This window comes from Protopterus annectens, chromosome 9.part0 (assembly GCF_019279795.1).
Source record: "Protopterus annectens isolate FY-2018-M chromosome 9.part0, PAN1.0, whole genome shotgun sequence".
NCBI classification, from domain to species: Eukaryota; Metazoa; Chordata; order Ceratodontiformes; family Protopteridae; genus Protopterus; species Protopterus annectens.
The window spans coordinates 326,324,777-326,346,816 of record NC_056743.1 but is presented as its reverse complement, the minus strand read 5'-3'; the positions used below and the strand labels follow the sequence as shown (position 1 = coordinate 326,346,816).

The window sequence follows — 22,040 nt, the reverse complement described above, 5'->3', positions numbered from 1 at the left end:
TATATATATATATAAATATATATATATATATAATATATATATATACTGTAAGCATTATTTACACTATCGGTTAATAAGCTGTGTGGCATGTCTCGCATTAGATTTAAGATGAATGAAAGAGATTAATTGATATATTTACATTAGGTGATTAAGTGCAGCTGGAAATTGGGTGACTCTGACCCTAATAAAGAGTTGTGGCAGTAGCACCTTATCAGGAAAAAGTTATGGGGAACTGGAAAATTCTGTCAGCCTTTCTTGGGAATTGTGGGTGCATGTGCAAAGATATTAACACCAAATTCAATTACCATGGATAAATGGGTTCTAGAAGGCAGCAATTCATAGTGTGGTGAGAAAGGGGTCTGGGAGTTCATGGCTAAAGACTCCATAAATGATATAAGAAATGTAAGTGGCCTGGTGCAGTCTTGTCTAGGTGTGGATGTTGAAATCCCATACCCACGAAAGTGATGCATATTCTTTTTATTCTCTTGGGGTTATGTTGCATTTTGTGACTTTATTTTTGGAATAGACATTTCTTCCTCCTGTGAAATGGGGCCTCTAGCTTGATGGGATGGTCAATCCAGTATAAATAAACAAAATATTACATTATGTTTATTTAGATCAATATAAAGATCTTGATAATGGAATATAAAACAAAAGCAACATGTAAAAGCTAAGGTTCTTAACTATTTACCTTCAACATCATATGGTCTACATACTTTCGCCTGATGATGGCTGGGGCAGATGGTGAAGGCCTGCAGATGTTTTGTAAACATCATTAGTGTTCACATTTTGTATCGTTGACCTAAAGAAAAAAAAATATGCTGATTTTTATCTACAAGGGCCAGAAGATCAAAAAGGCTGTCACATGCACATTATCAGATGCTGCAAATCTTAAATCTGTTCTTTGGAAAAATGACCAACATTTCACTTATAGTGTAAAATGATTTTGGTAAATCACTGGTTGAACTTCAATGAGACCCAGGGTGATGATGAAACAGTACTACATGACTGGTGTACGCTACTGCATATTATAAACAAAGCTTGGATCTGCTCCTGCATGAGCCCAGACTGAGGTACTCGTACCTTTTTCTACCTCTACTCTCTCCATCCCCACTAGCTTACTCTACCCTCCCTTCCTCTCCACATACTTCCCTGAGGTTACACTCATACCTTTTCCACATCTATTCCTGCTATCCCATCAATCACACCCTACCCTTCTCTACTCGTACTATCCTACGCCTTCACCAATATAATCTATTACCATATTTCATTACAATATCAATAATCATTCTAATCATCTATTATGTAAGTAATGTTGCATCTTTCAATCATCAGGCTTTCCTTATAAATTATGCTTGAAGGCTATGACTATTGTCTGAGTTTTTATTCTGACAAATTAATGTGTAGTTTTTCAAATTTTGTGCTTGAATGTTATGACTTTATCATGTCTATCTAGTTTTTCATTCTGTTAACCATATGTATCTGGAGCTTTTCTACCTGGGCCTCCAATGAAAATGGCTACCTCATGACCAGTTGGACTTTCCCGGTAAACAAATAGTAAATAAAGAAAAACTGAATTGACAATAATAATATTTCCTTATAAATCTCTGCCTGGATACTGACTACTTAGTGAGAGACACATAGTGCATAATGTATCATATCCTGACAGATGTGATTTGCAAAATGCAGGTCCAGTCAGTATGGAGAAGCTAAACCTTTCCAAAGGACAAGACAGAACAGGAAAACTACAGTGAACTGAAAAAAAATACTGCAGTTTCAAACTAATTTAACAGTACAATATAAGAACGATCCTCCGATACCTCACACTAACTTTAGGCAGGCACATGAAAATGAAGACTGCAAAAAAATAAAAATACATTAAAATAAAGCTAGAACTTAGTGAGATGGAAGAGTCTGTACATATGAATCTGACGAAACATTGGAAGTAGCCATTTTGAATTAGTCTAATACTTTAAGTACTCTACTTTCAAAGCTATGCAGTCACTGTGTTGTGAATGCCTTAAAAGTCTGCCAAGCTCCAACTACACCTCCCGGTGATCTTTTACAGAAACTGAACTGTTTTGAAAACAAGTATTTGTGTTAAGAGTATTTTCAGTTTCAACTTGAGCAACAAGTGTTTTGCTTCTATCAATCAAAAACTGATTACAGACATGCAAATGTTTGAAAACATATAACTACGCATGCTCAGTTTGAGAACAGAAGGAGAGATTCCTAAACAGTACATTAGTGGGAATAGATAAAAGCTAGTTGTTTTCTCTGGGGATTTTGTTGAAAATGAAGAGGAAGTATTTGCATCTTTTAACTGTCTTGACAAAGACATAAGAAGGAAATTATGTTCTGGCAGTACCTTCATTTAAGGTCGGCTTATTTCGGATGTAAGCCTGGGTGGCAGTTTGAAAGTTTCTCCAAGGTTATGAGTAGAAATTCTGATAGCATATGGAAAAACAAGACATACAGGAACGGGACAGTCAGTGTTACATAAATTATTAATAAAAAACAAACATCACCTGGAGGATGATTCTAAACTGAAGATGGGCATGAGGAATTGGGAAGGGAATTATCAATACAGAGCTGGAGCTGGAACTGTATACTGGGGCAATGGAGATAAGTTTTGTGTTGATTCCTCAGCTGGCATTTACTTGGTATAATACATAATAGTAACATTCTCTGGCCAGGCTTCACAGGACATGGTAATGTAAGTGTGAATATGATGATTATATGCACATGATATGGTCCTGTTCACAGATTAAAATAGCGTGGGAAAAGTTAAGAGTTGCAGCATTATGGGCTTTGTGGACAGATAATCCTGGTGTACCACACCTAGAATTTTGGTTAAGAATTCATTCATTGGAAAACAGAGTAGATGATAACACTGACATTTTGTGGCTCATAGTAACTTGCTTAAAACTGACTGCCACCATTTGTGCACACCAGAAAACTGACCATGTAAATCTCATCTCGTATTTTAGTACGTATAAATATAGAGTAAGTTGTCACTTTCAGCATGACAAATGAAAAATACTTTTACGTTATTGGGCTATTTTTACTTTTGCTGTGACAATATATATAATCTTATAAATAGTTGCATGTGGTGTCAAGTGTTTGTGCTGAAATCTTAAAATCTTAAGAAAAAAATTTGCATGCTGAGTGAGTGCATAATACAAACTCAAACTTAAGTAGCTTTTTAATTACATTGCCTGAGGAAGGTCGCATATTCTGTGCCCAAAAGTGCTCACAATAAAGTGGTGTCTGGTTATACCCTCTGCCTTTGTTTATTATCAGTTTGAATATTTGTTTTTTTTTTTTTGTTTGTTTTTTGTTTTTTTTTTAATTACGTAACAGAAATGATTCTTTTGCAGGGTGTGGGAGATGACTGAGATTTACTTTTGCCTAGCCTGAGCATTTGATTACAACAGTGAAACTTTTCCAGTTTAAATGTGACCAGATAAGAGTAAGTCTCACCATAACTTTGGCTCCTCGAAGGTCGGTGTGGCTAATCAATGTAAGTGTCTAACAAAACAATTGTACTGTACTCCAATATCATTAACTCCAAACAAGAAGCACACAAAAAACAGTACTTTTGAAGAGGTGCATCCATTCTTGTACGAACAAGTCCTCTAAATACAGAAGACGTAATAAGGGATCTGGGGACACAAGTAGATAGTAATCTCACCTTTGATAATCACATTGCCAAAGTGGTTAGAAAATCCTTCTACATGGCCCACCTAATCACAAAAGGGTTTGCATCCAGTTCAAAAGAGGTCATTGTGTCCTTCTACTCATCACTCATCAGACCCATCATAGAGTACAATTCCCCATTTGGGATGTACCTTACAAGACACCTGCAACAGCTGGAAAGACCACAGAAGTACCTCACCAAGAGGATCACTGGCCTCAAACAGATGCCCTATGCAGCTCGACTGAAGAAATTACAGCTGTACTCAGTTGCATACCGCCTACTCAGAGGTGATCTCTGCCTGACATACAAGGCCATGCCCAACCCAGAATTGATGGACATACTCCACCTAAAGAAAACCTTATCCCCGCGAGCCACATGGTATAGGGATCTAAACCTCACCGCAACAATAAATAGGATGTGCTGGAGGGATAGATTCCTGTCCCAGAGACCTCCCATGCTTTGGAACAAGATCCCAATCTACATTAAGCAGAGCTCCTCGCTAACACTCTTCAAAAGAAATCTTGACGAGTGGAGGGAAACAGAAAGTTTATTTTGGGATCACTTCAGTGGCTCTGTTGGACAGAGGCACAAAGAACTAATCTAAGGGGGCGGCGAAAGCCAACACATTCTGGCTAGGCTTATAAATGCCTTCAGGCAGATAGCCTAGCACCTACCTATGAACCTATGTTAGCTTTAAGACTGTACAGCATTGGAGGTAAAGAGAAACGTCTTTATCCATATATTTACTGATCTTCATGTTTATAATAAATAGGTTTCATTGAAACGGGGAATACTCTAAATAAAATAGTAATTTCATAATTTAACTAAATCCTAATCAACAAATGCCTCCCCTCTAAGGTATTATTCCTGCAACAAAATAACACTGTCATTCCTTACGATTTTTTATAGAATAACTTGCTAAAAATAGTTTTTGGAATATCAAAATGTTGGTGACAACCGAAGTATGAATGTGTATAATCAACCTATTGACCTTATGATGTGTACATTATAATGTGTACACCTATTGTATAGGCCAAGGACTGACCACTTTCTGGCACATAACTGTATGATGTCCATTCAGTAGATTACAGGTGAATGTGAAAGATAACACTCTCTAGTTGGCTTTGTCAGATATATTCCCAAAGTCTGGAGACTGTACAAATGGTGATTGTACTTTGCTGCACTTATTCCATTGTATATTTTTTACATTTTTACCCACTAGCTGCTGACCATTAGATCATCTCTGTCAGTTGGTCCATTTTTTCCCGATTAATCAAGTCAAGAGCCAATTGAGAGAGACATCATTTTGCAGCCATTAGGATGGTGAGGCATTTACATTTTTTGGCCCTATTCCCATTGTGCTTGCCCAGTATCATGTCCAGGCTTCAGCATGCAATGAGCATCGTGTGTCACATGATTCTGTGAGTAACATAAACCCTCAAAACAACATTATCACATAGAAGCCAGCACTTGTATGAGTGTCTGGTTTATGTGGGGGATTCAGCAATGAGAACTGCACCCTGATCATGTGTTCTCACTCTTCCCTTTTAAAGAGGTGAGCTGGTAAAGCCACAGTGCTTTTCTCATCATGCATGGCAATACCAGCAGTTGCCTAATTGAATATGGGAAACTTTGGTCATAGTCATAGCTTTACCTTTCTGTCAACATTGTTAACATTTAATCTCTCATTTGAAACCTTCATAACATCCTATGAATTACGTGCATGTTGACATAAAATTGTATGGATTTATGTACATTTGTGTTTAACAATGTCATGACCTGGAGACTCTAGCCTTCATTTCCATGCACTCTGTGGCACCCCACCCCCCACATTCCTTGCTCCCAGTCAGTTGCTTTTGCATGTATGCCAGTTGCATTGGAATATTTCTATGGATAAGGAAGTTCAATAACAAACAGATCCTTTCACATGTGACCTGAAGTGGTTGGCTGTACTGTTTATAGGTGGCGTGTTCTGTATGAATTTTGTACTTTAAAATATTGCATTAAGCACTTTGGCTGCTTCAAGTTCTCTGGACCCTTTATTACTTGCATTTTAATTGATTTGCTGCTGAATCTTCCAGAAAAGACTGCCCTAGCCCAGGGATTCAGGAACATGCCTACCATGATTACTTTGAGGCTACCTTTGAAATGCTGAGGGGCATGACGTGGCCTGAAGATAATTTAATTGACTAGAAGTAATGTTTCTTTTTTTCCCAAGCTGCTCCTGGTTAAGAACCTCACTCACAGAAGTGTCAGGCTTGCTGGTGAGGGATTGTTTCCTGCAACAGGGGCCTGCAAAGTTGCAATGACAAGTAATCACCAAGTAGCATGTATGTGGTAAGGGTACGCACCAGTGCTTAGTAGTACCACTGAGTGAATTCACCCAGTGGCCTAATGGATAAGGCATTAACCTCCAGAACTGGGGGTTGTGGGCCCAAGTCCCACTTGGGTCAGTGACTTTGTCAACAGTAATGAGGAAATCCTTGTAAGCAGTGCAACTTACAAACAAAGATATGGCACCTGGGTCCAAGGAGATCATCGTTCCACTGTATTCAGTGTTCATCAGATCTGTTATTGAATACAATGCCCCCTATGGAATGTACCTAACTGGAATGTCCACAGAGGTTCCTCACTAAAAGAATACAGGGAGTAAGTAACATATCCTATTCAGACCACTTCAAGGCCCTATCCCTGTATTTGGTCTCCTACAGATTGTTAAGGGGAAATCTATGAAATATATAAAAATAAAGACTAAAGACATACAAAGCAAATTAAAAAACACACTTAGGTCACTATATTATCTTCCCAATGCTTTAGGTTTCAATAAGCACTGGATTGATCACAAACAGAGATCTTCAGGAATTCTTTTATTACAACCTATTCTACTGAAGGTCTCTCAGTTAAATCAATTCTGGAAAATAATTTGTGTCTTCTCCTACAAGAGAATACCATTCGTGATTATGTGGGGCTGGGTCCACATGTTTTGTTCAAAAGTTGCAGGAATTTGAAAGCAATATTAGAATACAGTTGGTCCAAACACCAACATAAGCAAAATTCTGAATTTATGGGGATAAAAAAGTGTGGTCGCTACCCCTACTGCCCCAATATTCTGGTGTGCCATGAAATTGCTTTGAACAACCAGGTGGTTGCTCAAAGAAAAAGATAAAAATTTTGTAGAACAAATGTGGTATATTGTGCATTGTGTATGTTCTGCTCCTGTTTTTACATAGGAAAATGGAGAGGAAACTGAGGGACAGAATATATAAACAATTGCTTTGAACAACCAGGTGGTTGCTCAAAGAAAAAGATAAAAATTTTGTAGAACAAAGGTGATATATTGTGCATTGTGTATGTTCTGCTCCTGTTTTTACATAGGAAAATGGAGAGGAAACTGAGGGACAGAATATATAAACATTTGTATGAAATCAGAATGAAAAAAGAGACTAACGCCCTCTACAAACTCATAAAATATTACCCACACCACACGTTCAAATTTTGTATTTTGGAACAAATGCCTTCCAACAGTAATGAAAGCCCATGGACCTTATTACTGGAAAAACGTGAATTATATTGGCAGCTGGGATTGAATGCCCGTAATTGGCCTGGACTCAATGAACATGTTTCAATAGCATATTTGCTCAAGTTAAAAGCACTGGAAAGATGAGCCCTAAATACAGGGTTTATATTTTACATATTTTACATACCTTTGTCTTCATTTTTCTGATTTTATAAGAGAATGCATTGTATACCATTATATATATATATATATATATATATATATATATATATATATATATATATATATATATATATATATATACACACACACACTGTGGATTTCTTTGTGGTGGCTTCTTTAAGATGCTTCATTTCCTGGGGTCTTGGTGGTCATGTGATTGAACACAAAAGTTACAAATTGTGTGTCTACGTCCAGCCATGTTTATCTGATAAAGTTCATGTATTTTTGTGAATGAAAGCTCTTATCTCTCATAGTTTTAAACAAGTTTTTATTTCAAAAAGTTTCCAGATTAATGTTCTGGATTTTACCTGCAGCAGTTTGTTTCCTTAGGCCTTCCATTTGTGTTTTAATCTGTGTTTTTTCAGTTTGTCTTTTGGAATGCTTATTCTAGCCCATAGTTTTAAACCAGATACAGCGGTGGTGGTGCTGCGGTAGCGTTGTTGCCTCACAGTTAGACATTGCCCGTTCGATTCTCAGTTAGAGCATCTTCTGTGTGGTGACATGCATGAATGGGCATTCCTTCGTTGAAGGTTGTGCGTTAGGCCCAGCAAGCCAGTATGTAAAATCTACTGCCAATCATTAGCGGACTGGAGTTCCGCTGTGGCGACCCCTAACCGGGAAAAAGCTGAAAGACACAAAACAAAGTTTTAAACCAGATGCTGCCTGTTAGCTAAGTGTCACAGGGTACTGTGCCCCCTCCATCTCGCAGAGTCAGCCCCTGCAGCCAGCTCATACACAGACTGTTTAGCAGGCACCTACACCACTGAAAACAATTCATGTCTGATAGGGCAGTATTGTATACATTCTTTGTCATGCTCTGTGGGTTTAAAATCAGTGACATGAGATACAGCTCCAGAGTACAAGCATTGGAAAGAAAGTAGAAAATCACCCTGCATAAACTGCTGGCAGAAGTCTTGTGCATGCCAGATATGGGATTCATGGACCCTGCTTGGGTAAACTTAAGATACATTGCCTGTTATACCCCGTGAATTGCAGACTACCTGGCATTTGAAGTGGAGCTCCCATAACAGTTGACATAAAATTTTCCCTACTCCTCATGTGAAGCTTTTGTTGCAATGTGGGTGAGTCAGTGGCATTCTGTGAGGTTATCCCAGGAAAGTGGATTGTCATAAAATGCCCACATGGTGTAGCCACTCTCCTTTGCAGTGTATGAAAACCACATATGCCCACCAGATTCTATAGCACGTCACTGAAGAACTAGTGGGGTATCCTTGAGGCAAATACCTGAGATTCACCCACCATGTCTCCCATTGGTTGCTGAAAGATCCTTGAAGCTAACTTATATTCTCAAAGCCACACATACTTTGCTGTCCAGAGAAAATCATCTCTTGCATCTCATGAGCTTGCCTGTGAGTGACTCATCTCAACCATCTCCTGCATGGTACATCTATCCACATGGCAGCAATTCACTCTTTAGTTGTGGTGTTCATGATAAGTTAGACACAGACAGACGACATGCACCACTTTTTCTGTATGGTGGAGGACATATATTAGGCACAGATGAATTACATATGTCACAATTTCTGTGTGGTGGAGGACATGGAATACAAAGGACTGAGATGACGTACCATTATTTCTCTCTCTCTTTTTTTAATTTCTCCAAATCTTTTGGATTTCTAATACCATGACAGTCATGGACCCCATTCCTAAGTCAAAGTATGACTAAAGTTCATGAAATTAGTATTGTTTCAGTCTTTAATATCAGCCAGAAGTGCTCTTCACAGCACCTGCAACTTGCCCAGTAATGACTCCTGCAATTCGTATGGAGTTGTGTATTGGTAACATATTTAAATACGATTGTAGATTCTTTTTTATAAGACCCATTGCTCCTACTGCTATTAGAACTGTCAGGGTATTTTTGTTCCACATTGCTCTTGTTTCTGCCTGCAAATCCTGATATTTTATGACTTGCTCTCTCTGTACGCAAGACACTGTAGTCACTGGATGTAGCGATTTCAATAATCAGTGCCACTTTTGTCTTTTCATGGACCACTATATCTGGTTTTCTCACATCTACCTTTTGAACTGTTGGTAATGGGTGATCCCATGTGATGTAGACTTCATCATTTTCTATTGCTGTGTGGCTCATGTTTCCAGTGTTTTTCAGCTACTTCAATATTATGTTTGTACAATACCCAGTGCAACAGTCTTGCCACATTATTATGCCTTTCAGTATACAGTCCTGCTTCCCTGTTGACCAGTTCTTAGAGATGGTTCCAGCAGTATAAGAAAAGTACTTGTTTTAGGTCTAAGTAATATTTTGCAGTCTTATTAGCACCTCTTTTTTACTTTTGCTCTGTTTCCGTATACACACCAGTATCCTATTTGCCCTCCCCAAATCACTGATGCACTTTCTGGGAATGAATAAGTATTTCCCAGTGAGAGAACTTAGAAATGATTTTATATTATAAACTCAAGGGCATTGTTAGGCTTTCCACAGGGCAATTCGATTATTTATTTTGTATTATTCATGTCAAGTTTTATGTAAAGTGATGTATGAGCAACCCAGTGAACCATATTCACAGTAGCATCATGTTACACAATCAGGTGCTGCAAATACTTTTCAGAAATTAAGATGCAACAAAACCAAAATGCATAATCAGATGAAAAACATTTTGTGATCAGGGCTACATCACTCAAGATTTCTCTAACTTATTTATGCCTGGAAACCTTCCCCAGCTCATCCTAGTATAATCATAGGCTAGGTTTTTGCAGTCACTATACATGCCGTTTGTCCTAAATGTAGAATGTCACTGCCTAAACAATCTTTGCATATAAATATGATTTGGAATAAAACTTCTGCCGTAAATGATTCTATAGTTTTAATAAATATTTCAAACTTAAAAAGCAAGCAGCAGTTATAGCAATAGCAGTGTGGGCATTTTAACAGCTTAGAAACTTCTGGATATGCAGTGCAGCAAAGACAAGAAATGGGTAAGGACTGGGAAATGGCTTGTTCAGGATACCCGACTACAAGAACATGCACAGCTATGAAACTGACAAAGATTAACCATTGAATTCCCAAGTATATATTGAGGTTCCTTCTCATTCTCATCTGGCTTGGACTGTCACCATCAGTATGGCTCTTGCTGTTAACAACCCAGTTGTACAACAGTTAAATGTCTGCTGAAAGATGTGCTTAACAGAGGAGGCTGTTGCATGCAGCCTCTCTCCCTTACCCTGTGAAGGAGTGACCTGGGAGTTCATTGCAGTTGAGTCTAGTGTAGCTCAAAGATCATGATTTGGGATGTAGGGGGTATGCGCTACTGAAAAAAACAGGCTACTTTAAAAACTGAGTCAATCTGTTTATCTTCTGAATACTTGCTTCTTGAGGAACTTGCTATTGATGAACTGATATGGAGCTCTTACCACCAGTACTGTTAGCCTACAGGGTGCTGGCGGAAATTGGGCTACTGTTGGCCGAAGGAGGAGAAGAGGCGGAAGACATGGCCGAAGGCAGGAAGAGAGGAGAAAGGCTAGGACTGTGGTAGTGAGGGTCAGAACTTTGAATGTTGGCAGTATGACTGGTATAGGGAGAGAGCTAGCTGATATGATGGACAGAAGGAAGGTTGGTATAGTGTGTGTGCAAGAGACCAGATGGAAGGGGAGTAAGGCTAGGTGTATCGGAGGTGGGTTCAAATTGTTTTATCATGGTGTGGATGGGAGGAGAAATGGCGTAGGAGTTATTCTGAAGGAACAGTATGTTAAGAGTGGTTTGGAGGTGAAAAGTGTGTCAGAGTGATGTTTATGAAGCTGGAAATTGATGGTGTAATGATGAATGTTAGTGCATATACTCCACAAGTTGGGTGTGCAATCATGAGAAAGAAAAATTTTGGAGTGAATTGGATGAAGTGGTGATGACTGTACCCAAGGGTGAGAGAGTGGTGATTGGAGCAGATTTCAATGGGCATGTTGGTGAAGGGAACAGAGGGGATGAGGAAGTGATTGGTAGGTATGGTGTTAAACAAAGGAATGCAGAAGGTCAGATGGTAGTGGATTTTACGAAAAGGATGGACATGGCTGTGGTGAATACGTATTTTAACAAGAGGGAGGAGCAGAGGGTGACATACAAGAGTGGAGGAAGATGCACACAGGTGGATTATATCTTATGTAGGAGGGCCAGTTTGAAGGAGATTGGAGACTGTAAAGTGGTGACTGGAGAAAGTGTAGTTAGGCAGCATAGGATAGTGGTTTGTAGGATGATGTTGGTTATCAAGAAGGGGAGGAGGAGTGTGAGGGCAGCACCAAGGATCAAGTGGTGGAAATTGAAAAAGGGTAATTGTGAGGTGGAGTTCATGGATGAGTTAAGGCAGGCACTGGGTGGCAGTGAAGAGTTACAAAATAGCTGGGTAACTACAGCAGAGCTAGTAAGGGAGAAGGCTAGAAAGGTGCTTGGTATCACATCTGGACAGAGGAAGGATGACAAGGAGACATGGTGGTGGAATGAGGAAGTACAGGAGAGTATACAGAGAAAGAGGTTGGCAAAGAAGTGGGATTGTCAGAGAGATGAAGAAAGTAGACAGGAGTATAAGGAGATGAAGTGCATGGCAAAGGGGGAGGTGGCGAAGGCTAAGGATAAGGTGTATGAAGAGTTGTATGAAAGGTTGGACACTAAGGAGGGAGAAAAGGAATTGTACCGATTGGCTAGACAGAGGGATCGAGCTAGGAAAGATGTGCAGCAGGTAAAGGTGATAAAGGATAATGAGGGAAACATACTCACAAGTGAGGAGTATGTGTTGAGGAGATGGAAAGAGTACTTTGAGGGGTTGATGAATGAAGAGAATGAGTGGGAGAGAAGGTTGGATGATGTGGGGATAGTGAATCATGAAGTACAATGGATTAGCAAGGAGGAAGTAAGGATAGCTATGAAGAGGATGAAGAATGGAAAGGGTGTTGGCCCAGATGACATACCTGTGGAAGCATGGAGGTGTTTAGGTGAAATGGCAGTGGAGTTTTTAACCAGATTGTTTAATGAAATCTTAAAAAGTGAGAGGATGCCTGAGAAATGGATAAAAAGTGTTTTGGTACTGATTTTTTTAAGAATAAGGGTGATGTGCAGAGCTGTAGTAACTACAGACAGATTAAACTGATCAGTCACAGCATGAAGTTATGAGAAAGAGTAGTGGAAGCAAGGTTAAGAAGGGACGTGATGATTAGTGAGAAGAGGAATGAAGGTCAGCAGGACTAAGATGGAATATATGTGTGTGAATGAGAGGGAGGATAGAGGAATGGTGAGAATGCAAGGAGTAGAGGTGGCGAAGGTGGATGAGTTTAAATACTTGGGATCAATACTTCAGAGTAACGGTGAGTGTGGAAGAGAGGTGAAGAAGAGAGTACAGGCAGGATGGAGTGGGTGGAGAAGAGTGTCAGGAGTGATTTGTGACAGACGAGTACCTGTAAGAGTGAAAGGGAAGGTCTACAAGAGGGTAGTGAGACCATCTATGTTATATGGGTTGGAGACAGTGGCATTGACAAAAAGGCAGGAGTTTTAGCTGGATGTGGCAGAATTAAAAATATTAAGATTTGCACTGGGTGTGACGAGGGTGGACATGATTAGGAATAAGTATATTAGAGGGTCAGCCCAGGTTGGAAGGTTTGGAGACAAAGCCAGAGAGGCACGATTACATTGATTTGGACATGTGCTGAGGAGGGATGCTGAGTATATTGGGAAAAAGGTGCTAAGCATGAAGCTACCAGGTAACTGGAAAAGAGAAAGGCCTAAGATAAGGTTTATGGATGTGGTGAGAGAGGACATGCAGGTGGTTGGTGTGAAAGAGCAAGATGCAGAGGACAGGAAGAAATGGAAACAGGTGATCTGCTGTGGTGACACCTAACGGGAACAGCTGAAAGATGATGATGACTGTCTTCTGCAAAGAGGTGAATGTCCCCTATAATCTTACTGTAGGATTGTATACAATTAAACTGTATCAGCTGCATATGAATCGTAAATGTATACTTTCTATTAAATACATGTTCATTTTGACATTGGTACTTTTGTTGTGAAAACTATCAGAGTGGCTTGTCCAGATATAGTGATGGAGGCATCACAGATTAAGGTATCCATGGTGCAGCAGTAGCATTGTTGCCTCACAGCAAGAGGTTCTCCCATTCGATTCTCGGCTGGAGCGCCTTCTGTGTGGAGTCTGCATGTCCTCCCCATGGTCGAGTGGCATTCGAAAAACATGCGTGAATGGGCGTGCCTTAGTTGAAGGTTGGGCATCGGGCTGGCACCTCGGCACCATAAAAATCGACTGCCAATCATTAGCGGACCGGAGTTCCGATGTGGCGACCCCTAACCGGGAAAAGCCGAAAGAAGAAGAAGATCATACTGCCTATGAACATGCATACATGATTATGTTTTAACTAATAAAATGTGAGTAATTTTAAAGAAGCAAGCAAACTTTAAAATTAACTCACAAAAATCCACAGAACCCTGGCTAAACCAATCACAGCTATTACTTAACCCTAGTAAATCTAAACTAATCATCTTTGCATCTAAACCTGTTCCCACAGACTACTATATTCTCCATAAACTCAGTTAGTAAATCAGACCAAACTGCTAGGAATTACTATTGACAGCAAACTTGGCTTTGACTTCCATATTAATAATGCAATAAAAAAGGCTCACTTCAAATTAGGCAAACTTTACAGAAACAAACAATACTTAGACAAATCCATTGGAGTAAAACTTTCAGAAAGTATTCTCCTTCCAACCTTAGTATATGGGTCTCCTATCTTCACCAATCTCCACAATTCTTTGCAACACAAACTGCAGTCTTGTTATTATAAGACTGCAAAATTCACATCAGCCCAACCAAATCGCACCCACCAGGCCACTAGGAAATTAAACTGGCTAGAATTTGTACATTACCTACATTACACACAACTTAGCTTTGCCCATAAACTGATTTATAAATCCGAGTTTGGCCCTTCCCTGAAAAATATCATTGAACCTTACATCCCATCCAAAAATCTATACTCTAACAACAAATACCTACTTAAAGTATCAAAACCTAGTAAAAGAGCAGGTAGCTGCCTCTATTCCCATTCCATAACTAAGATGTGGAACACCCTCCCATCATCAGTTACAGAATTAGACAGCATAATCTCCTTTAAAAGAAAAGTAAAACAACATCTCACTGATAACCACAGCTGCACATGCAACATATCCACAGTCTCCTTAACCTAGCAAAACTGTTTCACATAGCAAATATACTTATGTCTATGTCATACTGTTACACCATGAGTTATTCCCTAATCTTTAGTATCCTAGTCCGCACATCCATACAACTATCTTAACACATTTTCCGTGTCACTTTTTACTTTTAATACCACCATTAAATACGTGCCACCTATAACTTACATATTCACGCCACCTAGCTATAAGATTCTAACTATATCGATCCTATCTAAGTTTAACACTCTAATTCTACCCGCCCACTACACTTACCTTTCCCTATTCCTACTCCTCCCCCCCCCAAAAAAAAAAAAAATTGAGCTGTATTGTTAAACATTTCTAACTGTAATTTTCCTACATATTAATGTTATATTGTTTCTGTATTGTGCCTTTTTACAACATATGTGTTTAGATAGTTTTCTGTATTATTTCACTTGCTTTATAAGTAATTGTTTCCTTACAAATTCATGTAATGATTTTCATGTAACTTGGAGCTTTTCACCACGGACCTCAGCTGAAAATGGGTCTCAACCCCAGTGGATTTTCCTGGTCAACAAATGTCAATAAATAAATAAAAATGGCAGCACAGCATTTGAGAGCCATTTGTACTCTGCATTCAGGTACATTTAATTAGAGTTTGCAGTAATTTAATTAAAAAAATGCAGGCAAAATATTATCACTTTGGTAGCGCACGTTCCCTGCATTTGAAATTGTATTTTCTTTTTCCCTTTAGGGTTTCTATGCCAGTTTGTCAGTTTCTCTTAGACTGATGACTCGTACATTTATGGGAAAATAAAGCTTTTAATTGACTGCCTTGTGCAGACATCATACTTCATAAAAATAGAAGTCATTCATTCTCAAGAAGCAAATAGCTGAGAGAAAGAGACCACAGAAAGGGTTGCCAGTTAAAGGACACATTACAGAAAACAGCATTTACTGAGTGCAACATTTTCCCCCACTGAAATGTAAAGTACTCTTGTCATAAAACTGATTCATTGATTCTGGCCTGTGCAGTTGTTTGCAGCCTAGTAGTAATGCATGTCATTGAAGATGACCTTCAGCTACGTTGTTGTAATTATACGCAAAAAAGAAAGATCTAATGCATCTGACCTTAAGATAAACTCTTCGTTTTGATATATTCCCCGTACATGGCTAGAACAAATAACTTTTTCTCTATATTCTGTGGGGCTTGTAACATTTAAGTGCTTTTCCAGTACTATTCACAAGTATACACATTTATGTAAGAAGAAATACCTTAAATATATTACTGGTCACTAGAAAACATGCATTGAAACAAGGTAGACTGGCTTTAATTCCCCATAACTGTTTTTTGCATATCTGTGATCACATTTATCAGTTTCAGTGCTCAGCAGGTCGCACACACTTTCTGTGTGGTAGGTTCTAGTCTCGCATGGAGTATGTGGATTCATTTTGCAGTAGTGACACTGCACTGCAGTACAAGAAGGTTGCTGTACTTCTGGGTGTGCCATCCTTTGGATGAGATGGTAGCCCAAGGTCCCATCTCTCCAAGTTGGTGGTAACTTGGGTGACACTTGTCAAAAAGAGTAATCTCTCAAGATGGCAGTAATGATCTTGTTAAACTTAAGAAGGAGCTCCGACCACTGATCAAATTAACCAAAGTTAGTTACAAGCCTAAAATAGCCACCCAGATAAAGGATCACCACAAACCCTTCTTTAATTAAATTAGAACTCTCAGAAATAATAACAAGCACTATACAGAGCTAATAGTAAAGGACATTGCATACCATTGGAGGATTCTGAAAAATGGCCTCCAACCTTACTCATATAGACAAACCATCCTTCCTAAAGAACTGCTTAATATAAAGTCCCTTATTGACACTGTTCCCACTCCTGATAATTCACCTATCTCACTGGCAACAAATGCCAGTGAAGTAGACACAATAGTTTCTATTTGTAATCTCCCACCAGTCGACTTCAAGACTACAGTCTCTGAACAAGTAGACACGGTTAGTAAAACTCACAACACTGCATCCACACTTTATCCAAATGGCTGGAAAATACATCTGCAAGCCGGTACAATACACTATTAATCTTACCCGTACAAGGAAAAAATAGAGGTACGACTGCTGAATCCTATACAGATGTACTGTATAAACACATACACGAGTGCATTGGTCGTGCCATCCCCAACAGAACCAAGACGCTATCCTCCAAAAAAAGGAAGAAAATCTGGTGGTCTCCTGCCATAAACAAACTCTACAACAGAAGGAAGGAGCTGTTGCAAAAGAGAGTAAAATCCCCTGATTGCAGGAACTCCCTTGTCAGCCTCAGTAAGAAGCTGAGATCCCTCATAAAATCCTCCAAAGCCAGTTAAGAAAATAAAATCGCCACTGATTCTAAAGGCAACCACAAAGCATTCTACAGTTATGTCAAGAATCTCAATGGTGACACTCAGATCTGCTCTGAGCTACAACACAGTAGCACTAGATATACAAAACCAACTGATATTGCCAACATCCTGGCAGATAGGTTCAGTGCAAACTTCACCCATCTCACCCCCTCAAAGGGCCCATCACTATACCAGAAGAATGCAAAGCCCCTGTAATCACTGCTGCACAAGTAAAGACCGCACTCTCCAAAGCCAAGAACACAGCATCCATGGACCCTGACAACATCCCAGGCTGCATTCTGCATGAACTACAGAATGAACTGGCACCCCACCTAAGTACCATGTTTAATCATAGCCTCACTTCAGGCTCTGTGCCTACTGAATGGCTCACAGCAATGGTTATCCCACTCCCCAAAGGGGGTGCCACCACAGACCCTGGGAGCTACCGCCCCATTAGCCTGATGAGCCTGGTCTGCAAGGCCATGGAATGTATCATCTTGGAGCTTATAAACAAGGACATAGGTAACCTCCAAACTCTGGACCCCACTCAGTTTGGGTTTGTAAAAGGTGGATCATGTCTCCTAAACCTGATTGACTTCTTTGAAGCAGTCACCAGAGCCGTGGACAAGGGTAAGGTGGTGCACACAGCCTACCTTGACCTTGCCATGGCTTTCAACACCATCCCCCACTCTGGAATTATAGATAAACTCACTAGACCAGGCATAAATCCCTATGTCACAAGATGGGTGGCCAACTGGCTCACTGGCAGAACCCACACAATGAAAGTAGCGGACTCCAAATCCAACTTCAGGCCATGACAAGTGGAGTACCACAGGGCTCAGTCCTGGGTCTTCTCCTGTTTGCCATCTACTTCTCAGAAGTCAAGGCTAATACAGCAGATCTTTGGCTAATGAAGTTCATAGATGACTGCAAACTAGGTGCCATAATAGAATCGCCTAATAATGTGGACATACTACAAAGGGGCCTCACTGAGACTGATGCTTGGTGTCAAAGTCATGCCCCAAGCTCAATGCCAAGAAGTGCATTGTCATCCCCTTTGGGAAAAACACTGTACCCATGAACTACCACATAGGCAGTTGCCTACTAAACACCAAAAGTGTGAAAAGAGACCTTGGGACACAAGTGTACAGTAGTCTCTCCTTTGATAATAACATTGCCATAGTAGTCAGGAAATCCTTCTACATGGCACACCTTATCACAAAGGGGTTCACCTCCAGTAAAAAAGAAGTCATTGTTCCTCTCTACTCATCCCTCATCAGACCCATTATAGAGTACAACGCCCCATTTGGCATGTACCTCGCAAGACATCTACAACAACTAAAAAGGCCACAGAAATACCTCACTAAGAGGATTACCAGCCTCAAACAGATGCTATACGCAGACAGTCTCAAAAAACTCCAGCTCTACTCCGTTGCTTATTGTCTACTAAGAGGCAACCTCTGCCTAACACAAAGCCATGTCAAACCCACATCTGTTGGACATGCTACACTTAAAGAAACCCCAATCCCTCTGAGCCACATGCTCCAGTGACCTAAACCTTGCCATCACAATAAACAGAACATGCTGGAGGGATAGATTCCTGTCCCAGACACTTCCCATGCTCTGGGACAGACTACCCATTCATGTCAAGCAAAGTTCCTCATTAGCTCTCTTTAAGAAAAATCTCAACAATTGGATGGGAAATAGGAAATTCACCCTGGGGATCACTTCTGTGGCTCTGCTAGACAGGGGCACATGAAAATAACTTTCTTGGATGGTGAAACCAAGGGAACTTTTTTGGCTAGGCTTATATAGGCCCCAGGGCCAATAGCCTAGTACCTACCCATGAACCTAAGAGGAACAATCCCTTTTTCCTGGAAATGCATGACTATCATCCCAACATGTAAAAAAACAGTCTCCCACTGACAATAAGCCAATCTCAGTTCTGTGCCCTCCACCTAAGGGAATGAAAACACTTTTGTAAATGCAACTGATGAAGCATCTCTCCAAGTATGACCTCTTAACTGACAGTATAGCTTTAAAAATAAATATAGGACACAAGCAGCACTGTTCACTGTAACTAATCCTTCAGGCTATGACAGAAGGTCAGCAAATGGGTGCTGTTTTCATCAGTCTAAAGCATGCTCTTGAAACTGTCTACCACACCCTTCTAATTAAAAGACTTGTCAATTTTGTTGTAGGAATCTGTGCACTATGCTGGTTCACTTTATACCTAAGTGATGGAACTTTACCACTACATACGGTCTTTGCATATCCAACATTGGAACCTTTTCAGCAGGAGTACCTCAAGGCTTGGTCTTGGGTCCAGTGCTTTTCCATATTCATTAACAACCTACTTTTTGCTATATCTACCCCTAACTGATACTTTACACAGATATCATCATATTGCAGTCAGATAAGTCTCACAACAAATTACAAGAAAACTACAATACTTCATCTTATTGGGGAATTGGCTCTCTGACATGCAGCTTGTATTAGTGAAAAAGGTTGACTATACTGTTTTGGATACACCAAAAACTTTAATCCAGTCATACATTAAACATTACCAACCTTCAAAGCAACTCACTTCCTAAATTAACTGAACAAAGATATTTAGGTATAACTTTTGACCAATAACTCTCCTTTACTCTACACATGTCCAAATGTAGCAGGCTATCAACTTAGGTTGGCATAGAAATATCTCATACTCTCAATAGAATCTAGGATAGCTCCAGCATTAAATCATAATGCCCAAAACAGAATACCACCTACCATTATTTGAACTCCAAACAGAACACCTAAACTCGATCTGCAGATTCATAACTATGGGTGGGCCTACAGGACAACACTGTCACTCTAGAAAACTCCAAATGCTTACCAGTAACTGCTAGGGCTACTCTCCTTCTCAACTGCTTGATGTTCAGACTAATTCACTGCTCATACTGCCCACCACTGTCATGCACTGCAACACAGACAGACAAACTATTCCCTGCACTCCTCTGCAGACAAAGCCTCTGTTTGTAAGACTCCTTTCAACAAGGCAATAGGTGAAAAAGCCTTTGCAAACCTTGCACCTGCAGCACGGGACTCACTTCCTGAAGATATCAAAAATCAACAGTAAATACATTCAGAAAGGAGCGATTTCACATTCTTAGTACTGAATACAAGTGTCATTTGGACATTGGCTAAATTACGCCTATAGCAACTAGCTCAAATGTGCACAGCTCAACTTTGTTACCACTAACGTGCACTAGTACAGTTGTTTGATACATGTTCTACATCTGTAAATGTTTTCAATTTCTTCTTTACTCTCTTCTAGATCTTTCAGTAAATCTCTGTTTTGCTCTCTGTAAGCTATCGTCATCAGTATTCTATCTTCCACATCACTTTGCTGTTCTGTAAATCTACTGTCACACCTTAAATTGTCCAAATAACAAAGAATTGTAACTATCTGATGAAACTAGTGAATGTCTCTCTGGCCCGGATCAAAATGGTTGTGGACCAGCTCACCTACTCGGACAACGTTTTTAAATAAACAAGCCAATTATCTTAATATGCTAAACCATATTCTGTAGATTTGTAAGCAACTTTACTAATTGTTGGCCTCAGTTTTTTTTCCCTATAGATAGATAATGGGAAAAATACATTCATCTTTGCCATCAGAAACATCTGATTGGGATGTCATGCAACTTATGTAATGTCAATGGAAGGGCGGTTTGGCAGTCAGCACTGCTCACAAGAGCACCATCTTTGGTAAGAACTGAAACTGGTTTCCTTGTATGGTGTGTTGAAAGACTTGAGAAGAGATATCAGAGCTCTGGAGACGAATCTTATCTGGACCTGCTCACAGCAAAGTCAAGTCAATGAAGTCAGATTCTGGTGAATGGCATGTATGTGTTATCACTGCAATTATAGGTGACTAATAGTCTTTTTAAATATTTTAGGGCTGTAGACACAGTGGAGTGTAGGTATTTATGTGGACTTTCAGTTATATGGCTCTCTTGCCTGTATCACACAATCATCTGCAAGCAGATCAAACAGAAGCTCAGAAGGAATTTAAAGGGCAAAAGATTTTCCAAACTATTTCATAGCTTCATAGATTAGTACTAAGCTAACTGCCCTTGCGAGCCATTTTAAGCCTAACCAATTATCCCTTGTGGGACTCAAACTCTGCACCTTGTGTTTACAAGGTAAACACTTTAACCATTAGGCCACCCTCCCAACCCTAGTTTTGTATATTATAACTGGAGTTTATGTACTGATCATTTCAGGAAAATAAAGAAGTACAAAACACTTTAAGTACTCAGAGTGCATAGCTAAAAAGTCTTGCAAGATATTCAGCATTAATTGGCAAATATACCGAAACATGAACTGAAACACTAGATTTTAACATTACTGGACCGAAAGATAGACCATGAAGAAAAAAATTACAAGCTGCTGACTGTATAACATTTATGATAAATCTTTTCCATGATTAGACTGGCCTTTCAGTAGATGAGAACATGCTGAAAAGAGCCCAGTGGATTTTTGGTGTGATACAACAAGCAAGAAGAAACCCTATCACATCAGAATTAATTCCTTTACTTGCATCTTAAAAGAAAAACATCCGTAGTTTGCTTTGGAAATCATACAAACAATACGAGTACCAGTTTTCTCATATGATTTGCAAAACAGATCATTCTTCAGAAAACGTGAAAAAGGAATGGATTCATTTAATCTGTTGAAACTCAACGTTAAGCTCTTCTACTCTTACATAAAATGCACTTTCCATTGGGTACCAGAGTTTTTTTCCTACTCACCTTTATTTGTATCTTTTCCAGTCAAAATAAAATCATACATGTGTATCCCATACTATCAATGCATAACTAATGCAACACTACGCAGATCTAACCAATGAAACGCCATGCAGTTGAACTTTGATTGGGGCACTCCCTTCTTGCTTACTTCACAAAATTGTATAACTTAACCTCCTTATCTGACAGTCATTAATCAGTGGTGCAAACTTCATATATGAGTTGACATGCACTGACAG

At 39.6% G+C, this 22,040-nt stretch overlaps 1 protein-coding gene across 3 annotated transcripts in view; it reads right to left on the bottom strand.

Moving 5' to 3' along the window:
• The window catches only part of P2RX1 (purinergic receptor P2X 1), an 834,383-nt gene that overhangs the window by 8,160 nt on the left and 804,183 nt on the right, over positions 1–22,040 (bottom strand). For 2 of the 3 annotated variants that reach the window (XM_044082906.1, XM_044082907.1), the window contains one exon: positions 692–802. The exons of the other annotated variant lie outside the window; for it this stretch is intronic. In XM_044082906.1, coding sequence (XP_043938841.1) covers positions 709–802 — 94 coding nt within the window. In that variant the 3' untranslated portion in view covers positions 692–708. The remainder of the gene's footprint in view (positions 1–691; positions 803–22,040) is intronic. 3 annotated transcript variants of the gene reach the window in all.